The 22516-nt window shown below is 35.7% G+C and overlaps 3 protein-coding genes across 3 annotated transcripts; 1 reads left to right on the forward strand and 2 right to left on the reverse strand.

The window, feature by feature from the left end:
- Window positions 1-9369: 9369 nt before the first annotated feature.
- LOC149391371 (uncharacterized) lies at window positions 9370-13629 on the reverse strand. The gene is made up of 7 exons (XM_089619980.1): window positions 12552-13629; window positions 12337-12413; window positions 12142-12231; window positions 11023-11268; window positions 10555-10902; window positions 10359-10449; window positions 9370-10301 (listed from the first exon to the last, which is right to left on the reverse strand). The coding sequence occupies exons 1-7, from the start codon at window positions 13627-13629 to the stop codon at window positions 9370-9372; spliced, it is 2862 nt and encodes a 953-aa protein (XP_089476106.1).
- A 404-nt stretch (window positions 13630-14033) lies between these two features.
- On the reverse strand, window positions 14034-16908 carry LOC149391372 (Pentatricopeptide repeat (PPR) superfamily protein). The gene is made up of 5 exons (XM_089619981.1): window positions 16326-16908; window positions 14790-15976; window positions 14641-14727; window positions 14332-14406; window positions 14034-14214 (listed from the first exon to the last, which is right to left on the reverse strand). Exons 1-2 carry the CDS (start codon window positions 16906-16908, stop codon window positions 14802-14804), a joined length of 1758 nt encoding a protein of 585 aa, XP_089476107.1. The 3' UTR covers window positions 14034-14214; window positions 14332-14406; window positions 14641-14727; window positions 14790-14801.
- A 302-nt stretch (window positions 16909-17210) lies between these two features.
- On the forward strand, window positions 17211-19240 carry LOC149391373 (2Fe-2S ferredoxin-like superfamily protein). The gene is made up of 6 exons (XM_089620310.1): window positions 17211-17432; window positions 17569-17682; window positions 18446-18499; window positions 18692-18754; window positions 18862-18924; window positions 19020-19240. Exons 1-6 carry the CDS (start codon window positions 17250-17252, stop codon window positions 19053-19055), a joined length of 513 nt encoding a protein of 170 aa, XP_089476436.1. The 5' UTR covers window positions 17211-17249; the 3' UTR covers window positions 19056-19240.
- The last annotated feature ends 3276 nt before the right edge of the window (window positions 19241-22516 follow it).

The following is a 22516-nucleotide window of genomic DNA, read 5'->3' on the forward strand; positions in this document are numbered from 1 at the left end:
TGAAACTTTCGTTAGCTTTCAATACCCAAAATTAAGCAAGAGTAACAGGATACGAGAATTGAATTATTAGTTTATTATTGCTCAAAGGTTACTATCGACTACGGTATGACACCACTAATCTCTCTCGACTCCACTTTAGGATTATTCAATTTGAGCATGTAACGTTTTTTTTTTAATTTAATCAGAAAAAAAAAAAAAAAAAAAAATTGTTTGTGTGGCCTTTTGTTGACTCTCTCTCTCTCTCTCTCTCTCTCTCTCTCTCTCTCTCTCTCTCTCTCTCTCTCTCTCTCTCTCTCTCTCTCTCTCTCTCTCTCTCTCTCTCTTTTATTGCTTGCATTTTTTTCTCTTTGTCGCTCTATAAGAAACAAAGAAAGTCGCATCACCTTAATGCTAAAATTTCATGTGATAGTGTGGCTCATTCTCAACTCTCAACCATAGGTATATGTTCGTAGGTTCACTCGAGAGTATAGGAGATTTCTATTCAAATATGTTTTGTTGTATTAGGAGTGGGTATAGTTTTTTTTATTACTAATATAAAAACATCTTTTAGTTACCGATTTAGCATATTTAAAATAAAATACGGCATGATCTAAAGTCGAATCGAATATAATATTACGTACAATTTATTCATTTATTGCCTAGACTTTTGACATATATAAGATCACATGATACCCTTCAAATCGAGTTAATTAATTTTAAAGATTGATGGATATATTTGAGCAACCAAAAATAATAATAAACACGGTAAAGCTCCAACAAAACATATTAAATATAAAGCAAGAACAACAAGGTTTTGGCGTGCTTGCTCAATCCTAGGAGAAAGAAAAATAAAAACTCTAACTCCTACCTAGGTTTTTTCCCGGGAAGAAAAATATCATGTTTAATCATTATTTTCTATTACGCGTTGTTGAAAGGATAAAAGCGATAGTATTTTGTAGCTTAGTGCTGTAAGAGAGTGTTCCTTGTTAAAGAGCTACATAAATTACAAAAGTCCCTTTTCTTTTTTTTCAAATGGCCTAACCGTACGTAGTGCGGTTCTTTTCCCACTAGCAAATAATGTTTCGGAAACAAATAGATTAATTAAGAATCAGATAAAAAGGCGTAGCCAAAAACAAAAGCATAAAATGTCACTTTGTGGGATTTAGGAGCATTTTGATTGGTATAACGTGTGAAGAGCATGAAGAAGGAAATTGGAGGAGTGGACAAAGAATATAGGAATGAAATTTCTCCAATAAAACTCACATACTAGAATAATAATATTGTTTTATGATAATAAAAAAAATTATTCTGATTTTTTAGTATGTATATTGGGGTAAACAATAACCTAGATATTCTGGAAATTTGTGTTTGAATGATATTAAAGAATATTTAATATTACTGTATTGATTTATTTGTGACAAATCTTCGAGTGAGGTCCACTCATCAAAACTGAAAAATTTTAACAGATTTTTATTCCTCGTAGCAAGAGGTATAAAATCTATTATTTATTTGCCGAAATCAAAACTTAAGATGAATGAGAAATTGATGCTCAAAGTGTGTTGAAAAACATCAAAAATTCTGAAGGAATTTGTATGTGTTGTAGTCTAATTTTTGGACCAATTATTTTTCTTCACTGATTAAAAACGTTTTGTATGTTTTAATGTATTTGTAACCATGCACTAATGGGTTGGAGGTTACAATCATAGCATTAACGCTAGATGTTTGTTTTCAACAGCCTTCAACACACTTTTATGACATTGATGTGCATTGAAATATCATCATAGTGCAACAATTTTGTGCTCAAAACCAACATGAATATGAGCCTATAAAAGGTTGGAGCATGTTCTAATTTGGAGAGGAATTGAGAGAGGGAGAGAGAGAGAGAGAGAGAGAGAGAGAGAGAGAGAGAGAGAGAGAGCTCAAGGCTGAAGAGAAACACAAAAGAAATAACTATATGCTCGAATTTTATTTTTCCTCTTTTTCCTTCAATTCTCTCAATGTTTGTGGTAGTTTTCTTGAACGTCATTCAAATTCGCCAGAGTTGACCAAGATGGTGCTTTGTCCAACTCGTACGTCGTTGTATCTTGGAAGGCGATTGCTCATGTTTTTTCAGCACCCGATGAGAGAGCAATAACGCTTTAAGGAAATCATGTAACTAGCTTCGACTTCCCCATTTTTCCAGCACTCGGTCGTTGTTTATTTTATTTTAATAAATTTATGTAATCCATCTAATTATATTTTTCGTTTATTATTAGCAATATGACTAACATGTTTTTATGTGTGCACTTTTAGAGATCGGATTACTCATTTACCTAACCCAGAACGTTAAATGATATCGAAATAATTCTATTCATTAGTTGGTACAAAATTACCACCACGAACTAAAATAAGAAATCACAAGTTTTTTCACTCACTAGTATAGTCCATCACATCATTTCCGTTCTCAGCTTCACCCAACAGTTCCAATTCTCTTATTTGTTTTACTTTTACTATATTTACATTCAAATTTTAGGTTCTCTGTTCCAGATTCCACGTTAAAATGATTGAAGCCAAGGAGAGAAGGAAATTATTCATATTAATATTCACAACGTGATGTATGTACCATGTCATCTTACTCATGGAGTGGTAGACATTAGACAAAAAGGGACGAGCACTTAGAATATCGCAATTCGCAAAATATAAAGAAAAACTAAATATTTTAGAAATTAAAATAAGATTCATTCTTCTCGACTGAAACGCATATATATGACCATTTGCAATTCCAAAGCATCGTCATATAAATATTAATGTCTTCCTACTCCATTAAGAGAATGTCACGCGCGCTCTTCGCACACACAATGTTTCTCTTGTATTCTATAAATACTTAATTTTGAGAGAGAGAGATCTATATTTTTTTTTTTAAAACGAAAACTGTATTATTGATGATATCAATAAAGAAAGAATACAGAATTCAAGCGGAGATAAACTCCTACAGATAGTTGAAACTGTTTAGAGAAAGAACACGAAGAAATCAAAAAAGATAACTAAGACTCCTGAGAGACAAACAGTAACAAAGATGTCATGATGCATCTGACGGGATTTCTCCCTCGCCCTCCGAAGAAGAGAACTAGTTTTTTGGCTGGCCCTCAAGAGGACCATTTTCTTTTGGGGGTGTGTAAGCCCGGTGATTCGAATACCATGACTTCGATAAGGTCGTTGCCGTCCTTGAGATCTTCACGTTTTCCTTTCGAACCTTTGTACTTCCGCAGAGATCGAGTGGGCTTGCCTTGGCCGAGTTGATTGCAAATCGTAACCTCCCCAAACAATGGGACAGGACCAAAAATGGATGTTGGGCGATGGTGAACATTTTCGGAAGTTATGACTTTTTTTCCTTGGGCTTTTTGTTCAGCAAAGGTGCATGAATCCTGAGCTGGCCCATTTGGCCCAGCATCTGATAAGCCAGCAAGAGAAGAATTGGGCTTGTCAAATTTAGGCCCAAAGTCAGGATCAGTAGTTAAAGCACAGTCTGAAGAAATCTCCGTGCGAATATCAAGGGGGAGACGTGCGATCTTCGGGAGATTGGAGCGAGATCGTCGCCTGGAGTTGGGGCCGAGAATTGGGGGGATTTCGATCCCGCTAGAATCGGCGAGATATTGCGATCTTCAGGGGATTGGAGCAATATTTCAGGGTCATTGCGACTGGAGCGGATCGCGGGATCTGTGGCTAAGGCACGCGGAAGACTCAGCGGTGGGGCTTTAGCTGGGGCTGGGGCGTCACGGTGGCTTGGGGGCGCATGCGTGGAGGCAGTCGGAGTTGCAAGTCCATCAAAACATGAAACACACGCGTTTTCAGCTCGAAGCCAAGGTCCGAGAGCGTGGCGTGAAGCTCCGGTCGGGTCGAGGACGGTGATTGCCGGAGCAGAGCAGGAGGCAAGGTCATGGCCGATAATTCCACATCCGTAGCAAAGGAAAGGTAGCTTTTCGAACTTGAAAGAAACCCAAAAAAATTTCCCTGCTATCGGAATGTAGCGCCCAGGGCAAATTGGTTTAGAGAGATCCAGTGTTAATTTGAATCTAAAGAACTCATTTAGGATGGAACAAAAGGAGTTATCCCACTTTAGCTCAGCAATTTCGCCTCCAGTGAGGGCGATCCTGATGATGTTTTTTTCAGTTCGGGCTTGGAGCGGAACGCCATATATGCGGGTCCATAGACTGATTGAAGTGAAGGCACAATCTTTCCAATGTTCAGAGTCAGGCCAAGGTTCGAGGAGGAGAACTCCGCCCGTGAAGCACCACGGTCCTTTCTCTATGAGGCGTGCACACTGTTTGGGGTCGGAGAATTCGAACCCAATGAAGAAGGCGCCATCGGATTTGTCGAGGAGCTTCGAGCGCCAAGTTGGTTCACCCCACCAGAGACGGGAGATGATGGTGATGAAAAGCTTGAGGGTTCCTATGCGCGGGGCAAGAACCTTACCAATTGCAGTCGAGGAACGAGGATGAGAGGTCAAACGAGATCCACAGTCACGGAGAGTGTCGTCCCAATCTTCTTCGTCCATCCTGAGCGAGGCTATTTGGTTGACGAGGAGATTGACGCCGGAGGGGAGATTCAGGTTCGGGTTAGGATTCATTTTCTGGTGGTTTTCAAGACAAAAGTTCCCACTGAGGAGGGAGGGCTCATCAAGGTTTGAGAGCATTCAGGGACAATAATTGTTGGCTGTAGATCCATAAATTATTTAAGGTGAGAATTGCTCTAACCCCAGAGAGAGATCTATATTGGGAGCTGAAGACAAATGTAACCATATAAAGAAAGCTACCTATTGCGGTTATATTATATTCACTATTGTACTGTTTTAAATAATAATATAACGTGCGGCTCTCTCTCCTAAGAAATCAAAATTTGAGTTTTCAATTTTCGGTGTCGTCACCTCTCTTGAAATACAAAAACTCTGATAGTTTCGACAACTGAAAGACTCTCGATCTAATAAAAGGTACTTTTTATCTGTATTTTTCTTTTTCAAAATTTGCTTTTTCTTTGATTATATTTAAATAATCTAGACTTATTAAATCTGATTTTTGTATCGCTCGATTTTTAATTGGAGTGGTTTTAAATATTTCTTCACATATGTATCTCGAATCTAAGATATTATTTTTTTGGATGTAGATCGCAGTTGGACAAGACTCCTGACACTAGAGTTGTACAAAACTTAATCGAAAATCGGATAAAATCGATAGCCGAACCGATCCAATGATCCAAAACTGGACCGGATATCGATTTTAAATTTTGAAAAAACATAGGTTATCGGATATTTAACCGATTATTTTTTATTAAAAAAATAAATAATCACGTTAGAATTATATGATTCATTTTTACTCCCTTTTTTTTTATCATTGTCGTAATTTTATAATTGGGTATGGATTTAAAAACTAGTTTCATAGTGATTAAAGATTTTAAGAACTGGATAACCCGTTTTTTAAAATCGGTTTTAAAACTTGATCCGAATTTTAAATAACCGGCTAACCGAATTATGATTTTGTACTAAATTGGAACGGTTATTGGACTAAATTTTATAAAATCGAAAATTCGGATATGAAAAATGGTCAAAACCGAACCGAACCGATCTAGCTTCGGCCCTTACCTAACACCGCAATTTGCAACATACGAATACCGGCGTTTTCACTCGTGATTCGTGCAATAATTTGGTAATGACCGATTACATGCATAGACGGGTAACTACAAATTATTTTATTGTATTTTTTATTGTTTGTTCTCCATTTTTCATCTTCTTCTTTTATAAGTTTTCAATTTCCTTTGCGCTATTTTTATAATTAAAGTTTTTGTCATTTATCAATATATTACTTTGAGGAGCTTTTTATAAAAAATAAAAAATAAAAATTAACAATATAACATTAATATTATAACTGGTATTTTAATGTGGTATTATTGTTTGTACAGCAGCTCCCACCAAAATAAGCCATGCGCATCGAACGAAGCCTTTCTTAGGGTGTCAATATCAGACGTTGACACATTCACGGATAACACTCGTGGGATTATCTCATGATTAAGCCTTTGATTATGGCAATTATGATTTATTTATACCGTTTATACTGACATTTTTTTTTACTAATCATTCAATAATTCCAATTTTATACCTTTTCTTTCCCTTACCAAACTGGATGATGATCTCGCGTCACTCTTCCTTTTTATTCATGTGTCCTACTACAACAATCCTTTCATTTATTTTATTTTATTTTACTTTTCTCAGCATTAACGCTAACTCAGCGAGAGTATCGTAGCTAAATGATCAATTAAAATGAATAATATTGTAAAATAACTAAAGTTTGTAATATAAAAGAATGAGCAAAATAATAAAAATTGATAAAAAAATGTGCAAATAGAAAGTGTCAATAAATCTTTTTTGCGTAGTAAATTACTCATACACACATTGTCTATTTAATTATTAAAAAAATAGAGATTTGTAAGTAACTAGGCCACTTTAAACATGTGATTTTGGATTTAACCTATGTTTGACATTTTTTAGGGATATAGCCAAATGACTTATGTGGCAATAATTAAGGTCTGATTTGCCCTTATTTATTAACAAATTCGTCACTTTCTCTCTTCTATTTTTTTTCAAATAATTTTTTTTGCATCAAAACTTCAAAAATTTGTATCTTTCTCATACGAACTCGAAATTGAGTGATTTCAGATCCTACAAATTCGTGGCGTCGAGATCTTCAAAAATAGACCCATTGTGTTTGATGAAAAATTATGTTTAAAGTATCATAGTTACGTTTCCATTTATTTTTTTGATAATTTCAAAAATTTCCAGTTATTTTCATATTTAAGGTAGTAACATGATTTTTCTACATCTATGGTATTAAACATGATTTTTCATCAAACACAATGGATCTATTTTTGAAGATCTCGGCGTCACGAATCCGTAGGATTTGGAATCACTCAATTTCGAGTTCATATGAGATAGATATGGTTTTTTGAAGTTTTTATGTAAAAAAAAGTGTAGGAAAAAAGTAAGAGATAAAAAGTGACGAATTTGTTATTAAATAAGGGTAAATCATACCTTAATTATTGCCACATAAGTCTATTGGCTATTTCCCTAAAAGTTGTGAAACATGGGCTAAAAACAAATTTTATAGTTTCATTTTGGCTATTTCGCTACACCGCCCAAAAAAATATTGGGACAACATAACTTTGATTATTTTGCTATTAATTCAAAATCTTGATTATTTTGCTATTAACTCAAAATCTTGATTATTTTGCTAATCAATGAATTTGAAATGACTATTTTGTATGATATTTTCCTGTTTGCAAATAATAGATTTAGAGGGAAAACATGCAAAAATATGAATTTAGAACGAAAAATAATTACCCCCCAATAGCTTAATTTAGGCGACCTCCAGTCTCTTCTCTTTTTGTGTTAGGATGTGAGTTCAAAATCCCTAAAAGTATAGAAAACACCTTCAATAATACAGCTTTAAAAATCATTGTAATTTGTGCTTATCTAATCTGTAATTTATGAATTAAAATAATTGTTGTTAATGGAGTTAACTCAGCCATTTTGACTATTATATCTTTATTCAGAATTATAATAATTGTTCTTAATAGAGCTAGCTCAGCCATTTTGATTTTTTTTTTTTTTTTTGCTCGAATAGCCGTTTTGACTATTATGTCATTATTCATATGTGCCAAATATATACATATATATATAAAGAATATTTTACTCTGGGTTCACTTGTCATCATTACCACTTAATTCCAAGTTTTCAGTCTAATTAAGTAACACCACCATGCCACAGGAGCTCGTATTTTTCCCGTCGAATTTATTTATAATCTTCTTCAAAGTACCGAAACCCTAATAGAATAAACACCGTTCATAATACTTTTTTTTTTTTTAAGTAATTCATGATACTAAGATGACTCTATATCAAACATGTGAAAAAAGATATGAAATTACAGACAGAATACCAGAACATAAATTTTGCTTGATGACTCGTATTGAAATCAACACCACAATCTTGCCTTCGTATACATACCAGGGAATAAAAATATTGCAATAAGAACTTTGAACATATAAATATTTGGCATGTAGGTGAACGCCATTCACAAATCGAAGAATCTTTTAAAAGGTGATTGCCATGCATTAATTATCGTAACTAAATTCATTATAAATATGCTTTTTAAGATCAAGCGTAGTGTCACACTGTCAGTATGGTCCTATTATTCAGATCATGTTGTTATAATCTAAAATAAATTTCTAATTACTTAAATCACAGCACGCGGAGTGTCGGTAAAAACGATAAGAGAAAAGAAATCTGAAACACGACCTCCTGATTCCACGTACTGATTGATAACTTTTACTGCAAGTAACGATCAACTTTTAAAAAGTGCCCGGTTTAAACAGGCTTCAAATCAATCACTCTTTTGGTACACCAAAGCCATTAATGCTTACTGAATCCACCAAAACGTGAGTCATAAACATCGATTCCTGATGATCTATTGAAATCTCTAAACTACCGAATCCAATCCCAAACTAGTTGGTAAGAAGTAAGAACAATGAGAATCAGCGCAGCAAGGACCCTAATAATTAAAACAAAATTCAGTGTACGAATATTTTGTATATTGTACCCATCAAATGCTTGTACACTTTTGTGGGCCATAGTTTCCCCAAGTGCATGATTAGAATAGATTAAATTACATGCCCAATCACACACCAATTTTCCATATCCCCATCTAGTACCATTCCTAAATAATGTTGTAAAAGACACATTTTAGCTTATATGATGGGATTAAAAAATGGGCAAGAACAAGAATCTTTGTTTGTTACAATGAAATTTGTGAAAAATTCTCTATAATCTGAGGAAGAAAACGCATTTGCAGTTTTGCCCACTATAACGGCAAAAAAGGATTTATTATTCTTAAAATCCTGATAAGTTTTATCTTTACGAAAAGCAGGCGGGACTGGTGATGATAAAGGTTATTTGGCGAGTCGCCTGATTGCTCTTTTACTGAGAAGCTAACAAATTAAAGCAGCCATGTAATAACTAACTGGCTCCACAATCCTTTTGTAGTTTTGCTCTAGTGCTTTTGGCTAGCTTTATACAATTTTTCTGATCTGGGCAATTTCTAAATTTTCTAAAAAAAAAAAAAAAGTTGTTTTTAAACTTTCACGACTGAGTTTCGTCGAACATTTGCAGAGAGATTTTCGGAGAAGAAATTTGAAAAAGGAATATTCTTAACTCAAAAATAATGATTACAGAGTATTTATAACATTGTGTTACAAAACAAACGACAAAGAAAGCATTAACAGAATAAATGAAATAAACGACCATAACTAGCTAAAACGACCTAAACCAAACTATCACCTAAACCAAACTATCTATTCCAATACTCCCCCTCAAGTTGGAAAGTAGAGATTCTTGACTGACAACTTGGAAATAATATACGTCAAAGTCGAAGATGGAAGCGGCTTGGTAAAAGCATCTGCTAATTGATGATGAGTTCTCACAGGCAAAAGCTTCAAATCCCCACGGCTTAAATGATCACGGACAAAGTACAAGTCGACCTCGATGTGCTTTGTTCGTTCATGAAACGAAGGATTGGAAGCAATGTGCATCGCCGCCTGGTTGTCACAGTATAAAACTGGAGAACTAGAACATGAGACCTTGAGATCTCGGAGAAGTTGCTGCAACCAAATAATTTCTGAAGTTGCCGCAGCCATCGCTCGATACTCAGACTCGGCTGAGGAGCGGGACACCGTATTCTGTTTCTTGGACTTCCACGACACCAAAGCTCCTCCTAAGAAGACGCAGAATCCCGTGACTGAACGCCGAGTGTCAGCGCAGGTTGCCCAATCTGCATCTGAAAAGCCCTGTAGCTGAGTTGAAGACTTTGCTGGATAAAACAACCCAAGCCCCGGAGACCCTTTAATGTATCTGAGCAAATGATGAACAGCTTGTAAGTGAATATCACGAGGAGCTTGTAAAAACTGGCTCAGAGAATGAACAGCATAAGTAATATCAGGACGCGAAATAGTCAAGTATAACAAACGTCCTATTAAACTTCTATAATGCTTAATATCCTCTAATAAGACACCAGTTTCAGAATTTAATGAATGTCTGGGATTCATTGGAGTATTGACTGGTTTTGAATCCAAGAAACCATAATCCTCAAGGATTTGTAGGGCATAGTGTCTCTGACTCATCACAACGCCAGTGTGTGACCGAGCAATCTCAATCCCAAGAAAAAACTTCAACGGACCAAGATCCTTCAGCTTAAACTTGGTATGCAAGTAAGCTTTCACATCATTAATGACCAAAGGGTTTGGACCTGCAACAATAATATCATCAACATACAACAATATAGCCACAAAATTATCTGAATTACCCTTGGTAAAAAGAGAGTAATCAAATTTGGATTGAACAAACCCATGATCAAGAATAGACTTGGTGAACATGATATTACATTGTCTAGAAGCCTGTTTCAAACCATAAATAGACTTATGTAAACGACAAACAGGTTTAGGATCAATATGACTCAGCTCCCCCTGAATAGAATAACCTAGAGGAACATCCATATATACCTCCTCAAAAAGATCACCATTAAGAAAAGCATTATTGATGTCCAGTTGGGCTAAACACCAATTCTGAGAGGCAGCTAAAGCAAGAACAACCTTAACAGTAACTAATTTAGCAACCGGGGAAAAAGTATCAAAGAAATCAATGCCCTCCCTTTGAGTGTACCCCTTTGCAACAAGTCTGGCTTTATGCCTAGACAGGGTACCATCGGCATTGAATTTGTTTGTATAAAGCCATCTGCAACCAATGGCCTTTTTACCAGGAGGCAGATTTACAATAGACCAGGTCTTATTATCTTCCATGGCTTTGAGTTCATCATTCATAGCTTGTTTCCATTGTGGAAATTTACAAGCCTGATGATAAAATTGAGGCTCAAAGTGATCAGATATGGAAAGAACATATGATTTGTAATTACTAGAAAGGTTGTCATAAGAAAGAACATTGGATAAAAGATGAGGAGATGGATGATATACACCTGATTGGTTGCAGTGAAAATCCTTCAAATGGGTTGGAGGTGCTCTTGGTCGTGTAGATCGTCTGACTGCAGTGACTGGTTCAGGCAGGGTACCTGGTTGAAGAATGGACTTAGGCTCAGAGTCATGAGCCTCTTCAATGTCCCTAGACTGACTTGAGTGTGCAGAGTGATCTATGGAGTCTGTGAAACTCATAGGAACAGGTAAGACTAAATCCGGGAAAGGATCAGCTTGAGCATTAGTATTCTTTTGATCATGAAAAGGAAAAACATGTTCATGAAACACAACATCTCTAGAAATAAACACATCTCTAGTGATCAAATCGAGTAACTTATATCATTTAATATTAGGTGGATATCCAATAAAAACACACTTTCTTGCCCGAGGTTGAAACTTAGTTCTATGAGCCTTTAAGGTAGAGGCAAAAACAAGACATCCAAAGACCCTTAGAAAATCATAATCAACACTCTTAGCATAAAGAATTTCATAAGGACATTTTTTAGAAAGAAGAGGACTTGGAGTCCGATTAATCAAATACACTGAAGTGAGAATACACTCAGACCAATATTGAATGGGAACCTGAGATTGAAAATAGAGGGATCTTGCCACATTCAGCAAATGTTGATGCTTGCGTTCAACCACTGAATTTTGTTGGGGTGTCTCTACACAAGAAAATTGGTGAATAATACATGTCTTAGAGAAAAAATCAAAGAAAATCAATTCTTTGGCATTGTCAGAACGAAACTGTTTAATAGTAGTAGAAAATTGGTTAGAAATCATAGCACAAAAGCGAGGTATAATAGCATGAACATCAGATTTGTTTCTCATTAGATAGATCCATGTAAACCGACTACAATCATCTACTAGTGTCAAGAAAAACTTGTAACCAGTGTGAGAGGTAACAGAATATGGCCCCCATACATCACAGTGTATGAGATCAAACGGTTTACTAGCTAAATGATTATGAGAAATAAAAGGAAGACGTCTTTGCTTAGCTAAAGGACAAATGTCACAAGGTACATTCTTATTTGCATTAGTAAAATGTAACTTGTCACGCAAGATATCGAGTCTTTTGAAGGAGAGATGTCTTAATCTGTTGTGCCAGGTGTGAGATGAAACATGGTTGATGCAATGTTGTTTCTCACTGTTTAGCACATACAAATCATCGACGGTCTCACCCTTGCCAATCGTCTTCGTCGACCTGATATCCTGAATCATGAAACCAGTATCAGAAAAAGTTATGGTGACCAGAGAACTTCGTGTCAAGGCACTGACTGATATCAAATTAAACTTGAAACCAGGTAAAAACAGTACATCCTTGAGCACTAAATTGTTGATGTACACATCACCATAACTATGTACAGGAATCACAGTATGGTTGGGTAGAGTCACTGTGGAATTGTGTAGAGGCTTAAAGGTATGAAAAAAGGACTTATATGCACAGATATGTCTAGAGGCTCCTGAATCTAGAATCCATGAGTTGTAAGAGTGTTTAGAAGAACTTGTACTGTTAGAATAACAGTATGAACCTGTAGAGAGAGTGGTCATGTTGATGTTGTTGGATCCTTCAGGCGCACTTGGTGCAGTCAGCTGGTTGGAGAGAGCACTGATCAATTGGTGAATTTGATCAGTGGTGAGGCTTGCCATGGCATTGGTTGTAGAGCCAGGATTGGCTTCAGAGGTGTTGCCCGATCCCTCAGCTGCATTTGCCTTGAATCTTGATTTGTATCCTGGTGGAAAGCCATGGAGTTTGTAACACTTATCCACGGTGTGACCAACTAGCTTGTAGTGAGTACAGGTTGGTTTGTCTTTCTTGTTGCTGAACCGTTTTGGATCATCTTTGACCGCCATTGCTGTCGAGTTTGACAAATCTTGGCTTCCAAGAACATCAGTGCTGAGAGATCTTTGCTTCTCATGTTGTGTGGCCATTGCGAAAACCTTGTTGATTGAAGGCATTGGATCCATGAGAAGAACCTGGCCTCGAACATTGCTGAAAGACTCATTAAGTCCCATCAAAAACTTCATGACATATTCATCTTGAACAAAATTGACCAAATCCTTTGCTCCTCCACATGAGCAAGGACAATCCGGCCTGAAATCAGCAAGTTCTTCCCACAGGCTCTTCAATTTAGTGAAGTACATGCCAACAGTCATCTGATCTTGCGTTAGATTCATGATCGCTCTTCTCAGCTCGAAAATCCTCGGCGCATTACTCTGTTGGAATCGTTCTTCAAGATCTTTCCAAATCGATGCGGCTGAGTCGTTGTAGATCACACTGGATGAGACTTCCTTGGATACTGAGTTGAGCATCCACGCAATGATGATATCATTGTTTCTTTTCCAAGAATTGAGGCGATTTGGTTCGGAATCACTTGGTTTGGGGATAGATCCATCAACAAAACCGAATTTATTCTTCACAGAGAGCGCGATCTTCATTGATCTCTTCCATGTTGGATAATTGTCTCTTGTGAGCGCATTTGTGGCAAGAATTTGTCCAGTAGTGTCGGTGTGATGCAGAAAGAAAGGATCTAGGGTTTCTTCATTGGGAAACCGTCGCGATGTGATTCCAGTCGCCGGAGATTCGTTCTCAGATTCTTGAGTCGCCATTGAGGAAAAGAAAACGAAGAAGAAGAAGAGAAAAACCGAAAGTCTGCTTTAGACGGAGGTGGAGATGAGCGGAGCGAATTGCTCTGATACCATTTCACGACTGAGCTTCGTCGAACATTTGCAGAGAGATTTTCGGAGAAGAAATTTGAAAAAGGAATATTCTTCATTAAACTCAAAAATAATGATTACATAGTATTTATAACATTGTGTTACAAAACAAACGACAAAGAAAGCATTAACAGAATAAATGAAATAAACGACCATAACTAGCTAAAACGACCTAAACCAAACTATCACCTAAACCAAACTATCTATTCCAATATAAACCAATACGAATGAACATGTTAACGAAACCTATTTGAAATACGAAAAAAAAAAAAAAAAAAAAAAAAAAAAAAAAAAAAAAAAAAAAAAAAGTTTAGTGTAGATTTTAACAGTCAACTTCATTTTATTAACGTAATCATTGGTAGTACAACCACTGGTTTACAAACGCCGTGGGAAAAATATGTCTAAAGCAAGGAAGAGCTTGAACCTAGAGTCTTGAGGAAACGGCCTCACCCCTGAATGCTTTGATGCAGTGTATACCTGTAGCAGAAATTTGAAAAGGAAATGCCATGAAAATGAGCAGAGATAAGATCAAATCACATTGCAAACTGGAAATATTAACAATAAAAGTTTCGGAATGTTAGTTCGAAGACATACCCTTGAGCTCTTAAATCATACTATTTCAGATTTTAATAAACCCAGCGCTGCCAACTGATCATCACGACGAAATCTCTTCTTATGCAAACGTCAAGACAAATGAAAAGCATATAAATGTTGCCAACGAACAAGCGAACTTTTTTGAATATTTGGTGAATAATATTAAAAAAAGAAAAAAAAAAAAAAAAAAAAAAAAAAAAACAGAAGTAATGCAAGCACATGCTGAAGAATCTGTGTCTGGTCAAATCGGAAAAAAAAACTTTGAAACTTCGGCGATATTGCTAAATGACTGGAAATTAATCATTATACCTCCAAAGAACTCTAAAGCTTCTAACCACCTAGTTCCAAATTAGAACTTTTCTTCTCCTTCGATTTACCCAAGTACCGCAAGAAAGAATATATATATATATATATATATATATATATATATATATATATATATATATATATATATATATATATATATATTGTTAGTAGCGGTCCACAATTTCCTCTATCAACTGCTTTGCAAGTACGACAAGCTCTCCTGGACGATGATAATCAAATTTCTTCATGATACCAGATCTTCTGGAATCCAATGTATCTTTATCTTTGTCATATTCGTCATACGTAGCGGGCAACTGAGAAGAATGAGGAACAGAAAACATCAGATTCTCTAACTTTTCTGCCATCCCAAACATTTCTTGTTTCTCCAATTCATCACACATTCTGTGAAAAGTTGGATACCCTGGAGATATTCCCCTCCTTACCACATCCTTAAACTCAGCATAAGCCTCCTTGAATTTATGCTTTTTGCAGTACAGATCAATCATCAGCGTACTTACAGCCAAGTCAAAATCACATACTGTGGATCTCATTTCGTTACTTAACTGAACAGCCAGGCCAAGTTTCCCCTCGTTGCACAACATCTTTAACAAAAGACGATAGGTGAGCTGATCCGGAGAATACCCGGATTCAATCATCTTGGTGTACAGGTACATTCCCTCATCGACTTTATCGAGGTCCGAATAGTACTTAAAGAAATAGTTGTAAGTTGTCGTATTTGGGATAAATCCATTTCCAATCATCGTTTTAAGGATCTTACTGGCCCCAGAAAGGTCACCCGCCTTGCAAAACCCTTTGACTAAAGAATTGTACGTCGATATGGTGGGGCCCGGTTTGAGAATCAAGAACCGCTCCATGATCGCCGACGCCTCCTTGAACCTCTCAGCGTCTGCAAGTGCGTTGATTATTGGATTATACACAACCGCATTCGGCTCAAATCCCGCTGCTTTGATCTCGGTCATCAATTCGATCGCCTTCTCGGGGAATCCCATCGAACAATAACCTTCTACGATAGTTACATAAGTTACGATCGTAGGTCTCAAGTTCTCCTTTTTCATGTCCATCCATAGCTGCTCGGCGCGGTTGAGACTCCTTGATCTGAACCACCCATTCAACAAAATATTGTATATCCGGATCGAGGGAACCCATCTTGGGTTCAATTTCCTCTTCCTATCAATATAATCTGAAGCTTCTCTAACATCCCCTTCTTTGCAAAGAGAATCCAAGAAGTTCTCAAACAAGCTTGCTTCCGAACTCTCACTGGAGATGATACACGAAGTCCTTGCATATTCAAATGTTCGAACCGCAGATGTGGCCATCCCTGCATCAACGTTCAACAGTAGATTAATGACAGTTCCAAATAAAACCTAAGCCAGATGTGAATTCCTCCGAGATCCGCTTTAATCCCTCCAAAACAACAAATTCCCTAAGCAAAATTAAACTCTGGTCATCCCAATTCATGTTTTACTCTCATCTTTCATCGCATTCTTAATCATTATTTATATTCTGTACTTCCGTATAATTTGATAATACAAATGATTTCAAATCACAATTTCAAATTCAATAATAACTTCAATATCATACTCTTGTCTTGCAGTACAAACAAACGTAAATCAAATCAGTTAGTAAATCAATACGATCATACATGTATGCGAAAGCCAATTACATACCTGCGCGAGCATAATTTCTGATCATGATGGCAAATGTATCCTCGGAAACCACACTAGACGCGTCCTCCTTGCCGATTCTGTCCAGAATCAGAGACCACGCCGAATCAAACTCTTTTTCTTTCCCAAGAACACTGATCATCGATCCGAAAAGTTCGGAAGAGGGTCGAAACCCCGGGTTCTTCTCAGCCCAGAGAAAGATCGAGTGCAACAACTTCGGCGAAGAATCAAAGTGGTCGAACACTTCTTGTAACAGACCCAAACTCGGCTCGAACCCAGCCCGGTCCAGTGCGGCATGGAGAGACGTCCCGTAGACGATTCTAGGGTTTTTGAGCAGCTCTGAAACCGCGGCGAAATCTTTGCGCGAGAACTCCGCGCCGGTACCGAGGTCAGGGTTAGGGCAAGCGCTATAGCTGAGCTCCGACTGAAGATTCTCGAGAACGGAAGGTCCTTTGGGATCGGAAATCCATGACTTGTCGGAGAAGATTCGAATTCGAAAGTTAGGGTAAAGGTTAGGTTTAAATAGTAAAGAGGTTAATACGAAGAAATGATGATTTCTGAGAGCGAAGGAAGATAGAGCCACCATGTAGGAGAGGTAACGAAGCAACGAAACTCACCTCCGCCGTTTAGCGGGGGATTCGCCGGAAGTTTGGCCGGAGAATTGAAAACGAACCAATGCCAGAGACGAAAGGCTTTTCAGACGATTTTAATGAAAGCGCTAAATTTTATATTTGGTACCCGCCAAAGTTTTATTTTTCTAAATTTGCCCTTTATTTCTAAAACGACGTGTAGCTTCTACAATTGTTGTCTCTGTCGTTTCATTATCTAAAACGACATGTCAAAATCAAAATATAAGCAAGAGTAAAGAACATATTAGTTAAAGCCCGACTCATCTTCGTTGGAAACCCCCAAAAGAAAACACAGAGAATGGCTAGCGTGAAACTAACGACCACAATGACTCTCCGAACACCGGAATTTTCAGGCTTCACCGGAATCTATGGAAGCTCCGTCAAGTTCAGGGCGACCACGAAGCCGATCTCCCTCTCCCTCGCCGTCGCGTCGGAGGAAGCGATTCCTTCCAAGCCTGAAATCGAGCTCGAGTTTGTAGCGGTACATTGAAAACTTTTCAACTTTTATAAATCTGCATCAATCAATTTTGATATTTTGGGGAAAAAAGAAAAGGCTTTGAATCGTAGTTTAGGGAGCGAGTGACTAACGACGGTCCGTTTTGACGGCGGCGACACAGGCGAAGCCGGAAAACGACGGGTCGTATGCGGTGAAGAGCGCGAGGGAGATTAGTGGAGACAAACTGCTGAGGAACATCATGATGGATAACAATATCGAGATGTATGCCACGTATGTAAGTTCTCCACCACATTTTCCCGCTCTTTCCACGTGGCAACACATCATTCATTTTGACATGTTTGTAACGAATCTTTTGCAATCATATACGCATAAACCATAAACCATCGATCAAAAAAATATACGCATAAACCATATCCCAAGTTCCTGAACGAAAGCCAAAAAAAACAAAAGGAAAAATGGTTATTCAAATTCGAGTGTTTTTACTTATGTAAGCCAAGAGAAAATAATTTATTTTAAATTAAAGTCTAAAAAAATGGACATTCGATTGAAAAAGAGGAACGATTGACACTACCTGACCACAACCACCAAATGTGGTAGTATATGCGCACAAAACGTAGCTATAATGATCATGACAATTAACCAGTGAAAGTAACACAAGAACAAAAAGATACAGTAGCAAGTTATAGGAGAAATTACTTTAGATGCGACTTTTCAAAACGTATTCCACAAATATCGGTCCAAAATTTAATTCTCGGAAATACTGTCTTTTCAAACCATAGACTAAAGTTTCATTTAGAATAAAGTTTGTTTAGAGTTCCAATTCGAAAAATCTATATTTGTGGAAGTCGGTGTTCTTCGAATGCGTATTTTAAAAATATTCGAGAAATTTCCCTTAATTTTGTATTGCATGATCGGAACATAACCACCACTCACTGTTTTATCATCTTAGTTTTATCCGAATAGTGGAAGGCAAATTACTATTATTGTAATTCTATTTACCAAAGATAACTAATGATATAAGTTTCAACTTTCAACAGGGGAAATTGATGAACTGTGGTGGTGGTGGAAGTTGTGGGACCTGTATAGTTGAGGTAATAATTTAAATAAAAGGTGACACTATTTCAACTCCTTCGATGTCGATCAAGTAAAAGAAAAAAACAAACTTAGATTTCTACTGTATGTATTCGCCGATATCTATTGTTTTTTTAAAAAAAAATTATTGTTAGCAATATAAAGATGTTTAATTTTAACGAGTTCTAGGTTCTCATATTCATTTTGTTTAGATTCTTGAAGGGAAAGATCTTCTGAATGAAAGAACAAACACTGAGCTCAAATATCTGAAGAAGGTAATCATAATCGCTATATATTTAAGTCTCCAGACATATAAAAAAAAAAATGGTTTAGAAAACCTTTTTGCATTTCTAATTTGTTGAATCTTGTTAAAAATTTTCAGAAACCCGAATCATGGAGACTTGCTTGCCAAACTATTGTAGGAAACAAAGAAAACTCCGGAAAGGTAATTCCTTTTAAATAATGGAATTCGGTAACTCATCAATAAATTTTAAAGATAATAATTCTATCGCTGTCGTTTTTTTGGTCTGTTACTTGCAGGTGAAGGTTCAGACGTTACCCCAGTGGAAGAAGTAAATTGCGAATCCATCGCTTTATACCCAAAAAAAAAAAAAAAAAAAACAATGCTTAGCTGTTGTTTAATATTTCAGTTGACGATTAGCTATATAAAAATTCTTCATCAATTTTAATTTAAACATATTATTAAGTTATAAACAGTTGTCAGGAAATGACAAGATTGACTAGTGTGTGATATTTAGTAACGTGTAGTGTGTTGACACGCATACGTACGCCATTAATGCTTGATTTTCAAATCAGGGAAAATGAAATTTGAGCAATTTGGAAGGGCTATTTCAACGGAAAATGACATAAATATACCATGTGTTTTAGTGAAATGTCGAGTTTAACTTTTGGTTTTCAAAAATGTCGAGTTCATATCTTCTGTTTAACTAAAATGACGAAATTATAACTTTTGTTTAACTAAAATGACGCAAGTATACCCTGAAATAGACAACAGCACCACGAATCTTCTTTTTATTGAATTTTCATTGACGTTGACTATCATATTTATATATAAACACCAATTATCTTTATTCATTCACGTCATATATGTAATTTATTTAAAAACTAAAAAATAAACAATAGTCTCTTAGTCGTGAAAAACACAAAAATATGCAAATGGGTAAAAATCGACAGTTGATAGTCATCAAAATCACAAATTCGAACATATAATCAAGGATTTAGAGTTGCAATTCGAACATGGAATTAAATAATTTATTGGGAGATATGAATTTTATTATTTAATTTCAATTTAAGACTAATTTTATTTCAAAATTGGGAATTTGAAAAATAGTGTACTGGTTTCGATGTGATTCGGTTTTTCTTATATAAGAGTTAATATCAATGAAATAGAGATTTGTGATATTGTTATCCATTTCATAGTATAATTGCGTCATATTAGTTAAACAGATGGTATAATTTCGTCATTTTAGTTAAACAGAAGGTATGAACTCGACATTTTTGAAAACCAAAAGTTAAAGTCGACATTTCACTAAAACACAGGGTATATATGTGTTATTTTCCCTTATTTTAAAGCTCTTGAAAACTTTTATAATCTTGTTTTATTTTGTCTTTTTTGTCCTACGAAAAATACCCAAGCTAACTTAAGGCTGGCTTCGTTATGAGCCAAGAAAATGGGAAGAAAAATAAAAATATGAAAAAATAATATACGAGATACAAAATAATTAGAAAAATCAAAATTTTATGTTATATTTGGAATTTATGAAAAACTAACGAGTAAAGAGAAGGAAAAGTGAATAAATATGCACGTATATATTTGGATGGATATCATTTTTCACCTAATTTTCCATATAAAATGAAATCTATTAATTACTTATCTATTCTTCTTCATACTTTCTCTCCTATTTTTATTTTCTTTTTATTTTCTCACCATCTGGACAACACAATGGAAATATGAGGAAGTTTATTTTCTTTGTTTTTCATATTTTTTCGGTTTCCAAACGGACCCAGTAGTAGAGACATCTATAGTGTTGCTTTTGTAAATATTGGATTAAGTACAAGAATGTAGTAATCAGTTACCGAATTCAATACATGTAGTCTTTGGAGAATTTCTTTATGTGCTTGTTGAATTTTATAGCTACTAATTACGAATAATTGTTAACCATAGCGCTTTACATCCAAAAGAGTCTAGAAGCGCTAAACATAAACTAGAGTGCAAAAAAAAAAAAAAAACTCATAAAGTAAGAACAAATGTCTGTTTCTTTTTTATACATAAAAAGTTCATAAAACAATATATATTGATGAAAGTCAAAGGCTTAGATTACAAAATTAGTGTAAAAGAAATTCAAAAACTTATTCAAGGAGAAGATAAGTAAATGTATTAAGAAAAAAAAGTGTAAGAGAAATTTGTAATTAATTTATGTGTAACAGTGTAAGTGTCCTATTAGTCATTTTACTTAAGATTATGCATATTCATGTATTAGCTTACGTGGGAAGTTGTTATAAATGCATGATGTTCGAGTTGGTTAAGTTAGTTTTTGTAATTCATTTTCAGTTAATGAAAAGTTTTTCTGCTCATTCCAAACTCCCAACTCTCTCTCTCTCTCTCTCTCTCTCTCTCTCTCTCTCTCATTTCCTTGTTATGAAAGCAATTTTTCGAAAAACATGAACTCGGAAATTATCTCTAAAACAACCGTAAAGAACATGGATATGATTAAGCCTATGGTGCGGAGTGGTATGTATTTTCTATAGCTCTTGTGTCGTTCTCTATACTTATATTGTTCATCTTGCTTGGACTTTTTGTCCATTGGTGGCGGAAGCCATGGTCGTTTTGGGGAGTTTAGAGAAGGCCATTACTAGTATTGTTACTAAGATCTTAGTGAAATCAGATTGCGAGATGCCGGTGAATCTCGTTAAGTCCAAGACAATCTCGCTCATCGAAGTGTGCCTTGTCATGCAGTGATTATTAATCTTGTGGTTGATTTTTGGAGTTTCAGTATCATGTTTACTCCAAAGCAATGTACTATTTTGACATATAAACTAGGTAAGAAAACTTTGTTGATGTATGTTATAATTTTAGTCTTCCTCTTGAGCTACAACATAAAGTTTTGGTGGATTTGTCTATTTAATTTTGAGTTTGTGACCTCTTCGTCAAAGAAAAGAAAAGAAAAACGAACGAATTTCGAAAATTTATGACCATTGAAAAAAAGAGTTTTTTAAAAAATTGCACTATAGAAAAGTTCACTAAAATTCTCACATATCATTATTAGTCCCCGAAATTAAATACTCCCAAAATTAATCTGTTAAGAACTTCATATATAAGAACGGCGTTATCTTCGCAAAAATCAACTATTTCTATCTATTTACAAAAGTTTGAAACCAGTCTACTATTTGGTCCACAGTATTTACTATTGATATTTGGGAATTGGGACCAAGTTTAGTGCTTATGAAAGTCCTATATACCTTTATTAAACCAAGCTACCACAAAGATTGTAAGACCAACTCTATTTATTATACGAACTCTCTCAAGATGAATTTATTGTAACCTATGGAACACGGGAAGAGAGCCACGTCACAAATTAACAAATTTTGGTCAAGATATTCACATCATAAAACCAAAATTCAAAATCAAAGGCAAAAAGTGCTTCAAAGTTCGACCGACACAAACATGTGTCAGTAGTTTCATTGACATGTTTGGTGATCTAGGCCAGCCACGGTGTTACAAAAATCATGAAGTCGATCGAATATAAATAAACCAATATGTAATGTATCATCTTTTTATCGTGATATAATCTAGCATGAGCTTTTGGTGTTTACCTTGTGGCAAAATCTTTTAGAATTAGTTGTTTGTCTTTATATAGTTTATTTGATGGGTTTTTCTGTCGTACTTACTGCATTCACCCCAAATTTTATTTTCCAGCCGTAGCCGTACCCTATAATTTTCAATTCAAAGGTTTTCTATTTTTTTTAAGGGAATTTTCAATTCAAAGCTATATGGTAATAACAAATTAATTTTGTAT

The sequence above is a fragment of the Urtica dioica genome, chromosome 7, assembly GCF_054948205.1.
Source record: "Urtica dioica subsp. dioica isolate 48M chromosome 7, U.dioica_male_clone48M_v1_H2, whole genome shotgun sequence".
Taxonomy (NCBI): domain Eukaryota; kingdom Viridiplantae; phylum Streptophyta; class Magnoliopsida; order Rosales; family Urticaceae; genus Urtica; species Urtica dioica.

Bases quoted from the DNA above. Each gene is read 5' to 3' on its own strand.
- LOC149391371 (XM_089619980.1), bottom strand. From the start codon at position 13,629: ATGGCGACTCAAGAATCTGAGAACGAATCTCCGGCGACTGGAATCACA. The intron at 10,903-11,022 runs GTATATCATCCA...TTTTATCATCAG, and splicing joins TTCACTGCAACCAATCAGGT to GCTTGTAAATTTCCACAATG. The intron at 10,302-10,358 runs GTAATTCAGATA...TTATTGTTGCAG, and splicing joins TTACTCTCTTTTTACCAAGG to GTCCAAACCCTTTGGTCATT.
- LOC149391373 (XM_089620310.1), top strand. From the start codon at position 17,250: ATGGCTAGCGTGAAACTAACGACCACAATGACTCTCCGAACACCGGAA. The intron at 17,433-17,568 runs GTACATTGAAAA...GCGGCGACACAG, and splicing joins TCGAGCTCGAGTTTGTAGCG to GCGAAGCCGGAAAACGACGG. The intron at 17,683-18,445 runs GTAAGTTCTCCA...AACTTTCAACAG, and splicing joins TCGAGATGTATGCCACGTAT to GGGAAATTGATGAACTGTGG.
- LOC149391372 (XM_089619981.1), bottom strand. From the start codon at position 16,908: ATGGTGGCTCTATCTTCCTTCGCTCTCAGAAATCATCATTTCTTCGTA. The intron at 15,977-16,325 runs GTATGTAATTGG...ACGTTGATGCAG, and splicing joins CAGAAATTATGCTCGCGCAG to GGATGGCCACATCTGCGGTT.